At 55.1% G+C, this 9,431-nt stretch overlaps 1 protein-coding gene across 1 annotated transcript; it reads right to left on the bottom strand.

The window, feature by feature from the left end:
* Positions 1–271: 271 nt before the first annotated feature.
* CRYBB2 (crystallin beta B2) lies at positions 272–9,229 on the bottom strand. The gene is made up of 6 exons (XM_027575266.1): positions 9,125–9,229; positions 7,638–7,717; positions 4,761–4,879; positions 3,442–3,574; positions 2,250–2,392; positions 272–537 (listed from the first exon to the last, which is right to left on the bottom strand). Exons 1-6 carry the CDS (start codon positions 9,177–9,179, stop codon positions 369–371), a joined length of 699 nt encoding a protein of 232 aa, XP_027431067.1. The 5' UTR covers positions 9,180–9,229; the 3' UTR covers positions 272–368.
* Positions 9,230–9,431: the final 202 nt, after the last annotated feature.

The following is a 9,431-nucleotide window of genomic DNA, read 5'->3' as shown; positions in this document are numbered from 1 at the left end:
AAAAGTGGTTGTAAGCCAGGCAAAGAAACAAAGGCTCAGAGAGGTTGGACATTATGCCCAAGGTCACACAGCCAAGTAGTTATATAGAGTCTCCGTGAGGGCTCTGCAGACTTACCCCAGCCCAGACACTGTCTGGTTCTATTTCTCTCAGTCTCTCTCTCTCTCTCTCTCTCTCTCTCTCTCTCTCTCTCACACACACACACACAAGCACGCACGCACGCACCCAACACCCACTCCAGTTCCCATTGGAGATAAAAAGCAATGCAACACACAAATTGCAAGTCACACTTTATTCACTCGCCAGGAGGTCTGGGGTGGGGGGTCCTGGGCAGCAGACCAAGCCCCTGGGAAGGAGGAAAAGGGGGGCACTAGTTGGAGGGGTGGAAGGCGCCCCGTTGGTGCCACTGCATGTCGCGGATGCGGCGCACGGACTGCACCTGGGGTTGGGGAGCCCCAAAGTCCCCGCTGTCCTTGTAATCTCCCTTCTCCAGCAAGTACTGCAGCCCGCGATAGCCAGGGTACTGGTAGCCGACCCACCTGCAGGCCAGAGGTGAGGAGGGGGTGTGGAGGACAGAGGAGAAGCAGACGGGGAGAGAGAGAGAGAGAGAGAGAGAGAGAGAGAGAAGGAGAGCATCCTTAAGCCATTAGGAAGGGGGGAGTTCCCAGTCACTTCTCACTTCCTGATTGTTGAGCAGGAACGCCACCCTTCTGGCATCCAGCCTCTGCTTTCTTCCTTCTCTTGATGGGGAGCTCACTACCTACTGAAGCAACTTTTGACTGAAGGCCTGATACTGGGCTCAGAGGAAGGGGTGATCTCAAGCCCACTGAAGCCTAGAATAAGACAGGTCTCTTAACTGCCTCTCTCCATCTTCATCCCAATGCCATGCCTGGCTGTAAGGCCAAAGGAGAATAGCCTAGGTCCTAGGAACCCTCTGTAATCCCTTTGTCATGTGAAGTCATCACCATCTATGAGGGGGTCCTTCACTCTTGGGAGCACCTAATGAAAGTTACAGTTTCTTTGCCCCAAAATGTTACTAAGTCCTGGCCAACAAGGACCTGCCTGGCCAACCCCTGTGTGCACCTGCAGGTCTACCTCTTGGTCTTGTGTCCTTATATCTCTGTGCATTAGCAGTCTAGAGTTTGTAGAGTCGCTCAGACTCACCAGGCTCCTCCAACCACAGGGCCTTTGCCCATGCTGTTCTCTGTCTCGAATGACCTTCCTTCCTCTCTTTTACACCCGCACTTCCTACTCTTTCTTGGGATCTGAGTTCAAGAGTCCCTTCTTCAGGGAGGAAGTCCAGATTTGTGGTGGATTCTTAAATTATTAACTATTGACCCCAACGAGACTGTTAGCTCTACGGAGCAGAAGCCAGGTCTCTTTAATCTACCTTGACATACTGAGCACCAAACATGATGCCTGGCACGTGGTGGCACTCAACACACTGAATAATGAATGAATAAATAAATGAAAAGGACCACGAACACAGAAATTTCACACTCTTTTAGGAGCCCGATGAACCCCAGAAAGCCAGTACATGTTGCTTAACCAGCTCTCTGGAGGGAAAGGGGGTCTTGATTTGTAACATATTCCAAGTTCTGTGGTGTAAATACTTCCACTACGGCCGATTTTTGAGCTACCGAGGATTCAACAACCAGCTCACAAAAATTCTGAAAATTGAGGAATCGGCTCTTGCAGGGTGGTACAAGCTGGCTCCAGCTCACCACTGCCCGTAGCCCATCTGCGGACCCCCAGAGAATCGAAGTTTTGCACAAGGAGAAATTCCCATGGATGATGGCCAGAGTCTATGTACCAAGGAAGTTTAATTCAATGGGAAATGACACATCCTGTTTCTAAACTCAGGGACTCATGCAGTAAAGAAACAACATTGGCTGGACTTCCTGCCACTCACAGCTCTGTTAAGACCACTCAACTCATCTCTACCCTTCCGTTCCCCCTGCCTCTGCCTCATCTGCACCCCACTAATGTTCACGGTCCTGCTCCTGGGGACTGAGGTTAAGGCCACGCCTTCTCTCCCCCAGAGGTAGGGTATTGGCCAAAAGGCAGATCTGGACGGGACCACAGGGGCTGAAAGCCACAGACAAGCGCATGATTTCCATGCCCATTTTCCAAAGGGAAGACTGAGGTCGCAAGTACACCAGATCAGCAGGGTCCAGGACAGAGCGGGACTCAGGACCCCAGCAGTCTGGGCTCCTGGGGCAGGGGGAGCCGAGGCTGGGTCTCCACTCACGTGCCACTCTGCACCCGCACTGACGACACCTTCTCCTGGTAGCCGTGGGCATGGAAACTGGGCACATCATCGTCTATGATTTCCATCTTCTTCCCCGTGAAGTTGGGGTTTTCGTAGAGGATGATCTTGTGCTCTTGGCTGTCCTGTTGATAGGGAGCGGGGAAAGTGAGTGTGGGAGAGGAGGCCAGGGTGAGCCTTCCCACCCATCCAGATGCCCCAGCATTGGGACCAGCACAATCCACCTATAGACTTCTTGCTCTGTAACCCTGCCACCCAATTGTCTCCAACAACAGCAGTTAAACACGGGCCGTTTGTTGGGGTCCCACTGGACTGTCTTCATGTGACACTTCAGAGTCTACACTTTAAGGCACATTCAATTCTGATGTGTCATTTTCCCTCAGCTCCCTATAAAAAAAAACAAAAACAAAAACAAAAATGGCAGCCCTGATCTACACATGGGTAGGGGCCCCAAGCAAGCACGTGAGATATTTTGGCTTTCCTTCCTTGCCACACCTCCTCTCATCCTCCTGTTCCTGTGATATCTTTCTCAGTCATCCCCTTTAATCCTTTAAAGACTCTTATGCAGTCTGGCAGATGAGAAAACCGAGGCTCAGAGAGGTAAAGCCACCTGCCCAGGGTCACACAGCTGGGAGCGCCAGAGCCAACGTAGGAACCCAGGTCCATGGGATGCTAAGTCCAAAGTTCTCCAATCTTCCGTCAAGCTCTGGGGAGAGCTGGCCTGCCTTGGGGAGGCTTGGGAGTGGACCCAAGCATTACCAGGCCCTGGGCCCTCCCTAAGAGTTCATGTTCTAGTAAAAATCAGGATCAGAGAAGCACCAGAAGGTCCCGCCGCCATGAGTTATGAACACGAGCTAACCCACCTTTTCTTCCACACCCAATCCCAGATTTTCTTTTCACAGTTAGGATGGCTACCATTCATCAAGCAATTGATCTGTGATGGGTTCTAACCCCAGGAATCTCAGGGCAGTAGATCTGAATATCTCCATTTTACAGATGGGGAAACTGAGGCCCAGGGATGTGAACGACTTATGCTAGGTCACACAGCCAGGAAGTGTGCCCCGCCCATCAGAAGTTCGCACACTGCCGGAGGTGAAGGCTCCACCCTGGTCCCTAGAGCCCCGGATCCAAGATGGCAAAGAGAGGAGGCAGCAAGAATCGGCAGGAGGCTCACCACTTTGATGGGCCTCAGGGAGCTGAGGGAGTCCGTCCTCCGACTGCTGGTCCATGAGTCCCAGCGGGGGTACTCGCCCTTCTCGAATACAAACTGCTCACCCTTGCAGTTGGCTTGTTCGTAGCCCACCCAGCTGCAGGGGAGACAGAGGGAGGGCAGGTCAGGCCAGCCCCGAAGCTTCTCCTGGCAGGACCCTGGCTAGTCGCTCGAGCTCCTGGGGCTCACACCTGCCCATCTCCCCCATCAAACTCCAGACACCTCCAAGTCATCCAGAACTCAGTTGGGAACCATCAACAATCCTTAATAAAAATATCAATAGTTCTATTTCTAAAAAAAAAAAAAAAAAAAGGAAAGCAGAAGGGGGTCAAGTCCATGTGAGAAATTCTTCCATCCAAATGTTAACATAAAAAGGCAACTGAGAATCAGATACAGTGTTTAAATGGTCAAAACGTCACTTGCAGGGGAAGACATGCTCCCGGGCGCACCAGATGCCCAGAGCGTGTCGGATAATGGAGGTCGGACGGGGCCGTTCCTTCAGCCGGGTTCTCCACACCCACAGACTCTGACTCGAGTGACATCATTGCACTCTGCAGAATTCCCTGAGAACCTTGAGCTGTGGGGTGGGTCACCCGGGATCCCCAACCCCACCAGGATCCCTGACCTCTTGGGAGGGGGTCATGGGTGGCCACCCCTGATTCCTGAGGCTCTTGCAGAGAAGGAGAGGTCAGGGAACCACAAGGAACGGGCCCCTGTGGGCTGTGCTGAGCTATGCGCCATGAGCAGAGCAGGGTCATATCCTACCAGGTACGTCCCCTTCTCTCCGGGGTCAGGGACCCAAGGCTGCTGGCCTCCAAATGTGCCAGTGAATCTGCTGAGATCCAGTATGGCCAGGATTGGGGAAGGGGATTGGGGAAGGACATCTGGCTTTAAACCTCACAAGAGAGGGAGGACACTCCCAGAGCCAGAGATTGGCAGCTCTAGAAAAGTCCATGAGAGTCACTGTGTCATCTCCCTGCCTTGAGGAAGTGGCTGGCCTTGGGGTCAAGCTTTATCCACAGAGGAGGAAAGCCAAGGTTCAGAAAGGGAAGTTGTTGGCGCAGCGTCACACAGCCTGAAAGTGGTGGAGCCTGGATTTGAACCCAGCTGTATCTGACCCCAAAGCACAAATTCTCTCCAGAGGCTGCCAGCCACCAAATCGCACATTCCCGGGGCACAATGAGGGTAGATCCCCCCAGCTCCACAGCCCAGGTGCCTCACCCTGGTGGCGCCCAACCAGGTGAGCCCTCCCCTCCCCCTCCCCCCCCACCCCCAGTACATACGGTCCAGCCTGCACCAGGACAGAGCCTGCCTTCTCCACGCCAGTTTCTTTCAGGTTCGGGCAGGGCCCGCTGAGCTCATGCGAGTGGCCCTGGAAATTCTCCTGCTCAAAGATGATGATCTGCAACAGGAGAAGAGGGTCGGACCCATCATCATGGGGAAGTGGGAAGCAGGGCATTGGGGGTGAGGAGGGGGCTCTGAGAGCCTCCGGGGATGCTGCTGGGCTCCTCCCTTGGGAGTCACCGACCCAACACGAAGTCAGACAGCCCTGGCTCTGCCAGTTACCAGCTGTGAGACCTTGAGCCAGAACTTCCCCTCACTGAGCCTCAGTTGCTCCACCTGTGAAATGGGAAATGACAGAACCTACCTCATGGGGCTGCTGGAAGGATTCAGAGAAGCGTAACGGTTCTCACACAGTGTTTGCTCCGCGTGTGGGAGGCAGACACCTGTGAATTAAGGGACGTCATACAGAGCCCGGGTGCCTAAGTGGTAGAGCTGAGGTTGGAGTCCAAGTTTGTCTGATGCCGTTTCCATAGGGGCAGCACTTTGCAAACTCACGTGCACACAAAGACCCTGGGATCTCGGTGAGACGTGGTTTCTGAGACAGCATGTCGCGGGGTGCGGCCCCAGATGCGGCATTTCTAACGAGCTCACGGGTGAGGTAGGGCTTCTCTTCTGCTAGAGCCAGCCCACCACCCTACACATGTAACCCCATTTCATCCCTGGCTCTGCGGGTCCCCTCTGACCTCCCCTGGGATGCTTCTTAAAGGGGCTCCACTCCCTTTGCCTCACCTGGAGCTCTCAGCAGCCCAGGGAAGGGGGCCAGCGAGATCCCCATCAGGGAGGTTGAAGGGGTCCCCCAAGAGCACTAACTAGGAGACCAGCTGCCACCTTCCCTGATTGCAGAGCACATTTGGAGGCGCAGAGGTTTTGTGGCCACACTTCCCCAGGGAGCTGCCCCGGGTGAAGAGGTAGGCCCCAGGAGGGGCAGCTGCGCCATCCCCACGGTCAGCACTGGCTGGGTAGACATGTCCCTCTCTCCCAGGCCGGGGATTAGCGAGATAAAGCCAGGACGGGGAGGCCCAACGGGGCTCCGAGACAAATTCCATGGGCTCAGTCCAGCCTTTACGGTCACTCACTTGACCACAGGAGGGTCAGGAGCGACGGGCTCTGATGTCACCCCGTCGCATCCGGCTGCACAACCTTAGGAAGCAACCTGGTTGCTTCCGGCCTCAGCTAGCCCATCTGTAAAATGGGGGAATCATGCTTCTTTTGCAGCATCCTGGGAACACTCAAGAACAGATACGTTAGGGACTCGGTGCTGATTACCCCGGCCTGGGAGACAAGGACTTGCAGCAGGGAGGATAAGGAAGGTCAGCAACCTCACGCAAGGCCTCGGAGAGCCCAGAAGCTCAGGACTAGTATTACTGCTATTGTTTTTTATCACCCCACGGGGGCTCAACATTTTACACAATATCTAATCCTCTAAACGTGCGCTGCCCAATGCACGGCCGTTAGCTACCTGTCTGCGCGACGTGCTCGATCAGTCCAAATGCAGATGCTATCACGGAGGCGACACATCAGATTTTTGAAGATTCAGAATAGGAAGGGAAGAATCAAAAATTGCTTTCTTATAATGATTCTATTGATTCGACAAGAGGCTGTATCGGGTTTAACGAACTAGAATACGAGAGTTAATTTCTCCTGTGCCTTCTTTGTCCTTTGTTTAGCGTGGCTGCTAGGACGGGTTAAATCGTATGCGTGGCTGGCTTTCTCTGTCTAGGGGACAGCGCGGCTCTGAACACAGCGCAGAGGCCTTTGTGCTCGTCCTCAGACTCACGCAACTCGCTCCCACTTCCGGGCCTTTGCACTCGCTGCGCCCTCCGCCTGGAATGTTCTCCCCTACCCCCGCCTGACTCACATGGCTGGTCACCCGGGTCTCCACGCTAATGCCACCTCCCTCAGAGAGGCCTCCCTGATCACCTCTGCTAACACCACCTTGCCTCATTCATCCTGACTCTCTGCACCCCTTCCCCTGTTTCATGTTTCCTGAAACACTTCCAACTCCTCGAAGTCCTAGATTTGCTTGTTTGTTGTCTGCCTTTCCTCTAGAAAGTAAGAATGGGGTTAGTGGGTGGGGGGCTGCGTCCGCTCAAGCTTCCCCAGGCTGGGGAGGCCCCATGTCAGACCAAAGGGCAATGCCAGGCCAGGGGCCCCTGAAGCAGAGGGCCACAGGAGGGAGCCAGGCGGAGGCGACCAGGTGGATGGTTGCTGGTAGAGGGTTGGGTACAGATTGGGTAGGCTGAGCCCCCGGCCATTGGGCTAGGATGCCCCCCGCCAGGATCCTAGGAGGGCGGGAAGGACAAGGAAGCAAAGCGGGCAATAACAACTGGTATTAGGTGGACACACCACACGCCAGGCTGAGCTGGTTTCCTTAGCCTCTTCACACCCACCCCGCACCACGAATCCAGTTGTCCCCATCTTACCAAGGAGGGAACTGAGGTTCAGAGAGGCACGTGACTGGCCTGGGTCTCCAGGTCAGGAATCCCACCTCCCCTCCCGTTCACAGGCCCCCTCTCACACTGGACTGTGGGTCCGCCCCAGCTGTGGGGAGCCCCCCACGGGCATTGGGGTACAGGGTAAAGCAGAGACACTTAAGTCACCAACGCTGGAGGCCGGTGTCAGGAATCTCGGCGCGCTGGTCGTGGGTTTGGGAGGGGCCTTCGGAGTCAGCACCCCTGTGTGCAAGTGGGGGAGACCGAAGCCCAGAGAGGGGGAGCTTCAGGAAGAAAGATGCCAACTCGACATTCCGGAAGAGAAACGGAGTCTGGGAGAGGTGCTCTGCTTGCCCCCCTGCCCTCTCCCACCATGGTACCCACCTTGGGGTTGAGGGGCTGTGGTTTGCCCGCTTGAGTCTGGTGGTCTGAGGCCATAGTGCGTGGTCCTGTGCAGGAATGACCTGGAAGAGATTCGGGGAGTGGCTGTGAGGACCTCTCTGGGGCCTCGGCTTTCCCACCTGGGGGCCTTGGGGCCGTGCCTCTCTGGCCCTAGAGCCTGCTCTTGGTCGCCCTGGTCTCGGGTTGTCCCAGAGCAGCGGGGGTCATGAGCGGCGGTCTGAACTTCCAACCTTAGCTGCATTTCTTTGTGTCCAGGCCAGCTCCAGAGGGAAAAATGAGGTCCGCTAAGAAAGTGGTGATGAACTAGAGCTTCAGCCGGGTCCCAAGTGGGTTCCCATCACTCAGCTCCAGACAAGCAGAGCAGAATGCAGACCCATCGATATGCAGAAATGTCCTGGTCATGGTAGGCAGCAGCTGGGAGCATTTCTTAGCTGGCAAAAACGTCAGAAAAGTCTGGAAAACTGGCACTGTCTTCTTTCCTGCACAAGGGGCAGTGAACCCAAGACTGCGTGTTCCCGCTGAAGACGGGAGACCTGAGCTCCTGTTCCAGAGAGAACGTCCAGCTTCCAGAAGCCCCTTCCACACTAGAGGCCAGGCCAGGACGTCCCTCAGAGAGAGAAATTCGAATAAGCAGTTTGGGGACCAAAACCGCTCTGCTCTCCTATGTAACCAGCCTGTCACAGGGTCAGAGGCCCCGCAGCACAGCCCCGGTCATCGGCCTTCGCACGCTAAAGATTAAGCTCAGTTGGCTCAACTCGGGGATGCTGGCTCCACTGTCCGTTGTCATTGCGGCCCTGGGTGGGTCATCCTCTCTGTGCCTCAGTTTCCCGTTCTGCCAAGTGGGAACAGTCATGGCACCCAACAATATCTATGAACAGGTGGTGACGATTTGAAGCCATGATGTGGGAAAAAGGCAAGCACTTGGCGGTGGCATCTGTAAATGGCAGCCACGATGGTATTATTAGGGTTATTGCCACCAACCTTCAGGGACCTTGAAATCCTCTGTTGCTGGGAGTGCCCAGAGACCTCCGGCAGCTTCTTAGCCACTGATGTTCCCCAACGCTGGACGTGTACCAGGCGCCCGGGAGTGGGGAAAGAGGGAGAGCTGGCTCACCAGCCTAGAAATGATGCTGAACCTTCACTGGTTTGATTCCTTCTACATACAAACCCTCCCTAGTTACTAGCAAAAGAAAGGTGCTCATGGACTTGTTCATATTAATAGAGAGCATTGTCCGGGTCCGCACTATGTGCCAGGTGCTGCACCAGACCACCCACGGCGAAAGAGGGTTTATGACCCATCTCCCCACTTAACAGAAAAGAAAACTGAGGCTTAGAGCATAGAAGTCTTTGCCCAAGGTCCCCGCATCAGAAGGGGGTGGCATCTGGATTCGAACCCAGGCCTCCCACGTTTTCCATCAGGGATAAGGATGAGAGGAAAAAGGCAAGGCAAGAAAGAAAGGCATTCTTACCAGTGACACCAGCCCCCGAGAGTGCCCGTGGCGCCCAGCTGGTGGGAAGTGGCATTTATACCTTCCCCAGGAGCGCTGGTGCCAAGACGGGTGATCACTACGTCCCCACAGAAAGCAGGACGAGAATGCTGGATTAAGCCCACACCAAAGCCCGGGTCAGCAAATGCCCACAGACATTGTGTCTCTGCACAATAATGTCATTAGCTTTTGGATTCGGCCGCGCCAGGATGGTCAGGCGGCTGGGCAAGGGGATGCCCACTTTGCATGCATCAGCCATCCGGCTGCCAGGACCGGGGCCACGCTGGGT

Source organism: Zalophus californianus, chromosome 14 (genome assembly GCF_009762305.2).
Source record: "Zalophus californianus isolate mZalCal1 chromosome 14, mZalCal1.pri.v2, whole genome shotgun sequence".
Classification (NCBI taxonomy): Eukaryota; Metazoa; Chordata; class Mammalia; order Carnivora; family Otariidae; genus Zalophus; species Zalophus californianus.
The sequence above is the reverse complement of the archived record's forward strand: the minus strand, read 5'-3'. Positions and strand labels throughout refer to the sequence as shown.

Bases quoted from the DNA above. Each gene is read 5' to 3' on its own strand.
- CRYBB2 (XM_027575266.1), bottom strand. From the start codon at position 9,179: ATGCCACTTCCCACCAGCTGGGCGCCACGGGCACTCTCGGGGGCTGGT. The intron at 4,880-7,637 runs GTGGGTACCATG...CTCCTGTTGCAG, and splicing joins CACAGCCCCTCAACCCCAAG to ATCATCATCTTTGAGCAGGA. The intron at 3,575-4,760 runs GTATGTACTGGG...TCTCCCCTGCAG, and splicing joins GTCCTGGTGCAGGCTGGACC to CTGGGTGGGCTACGAACAAG.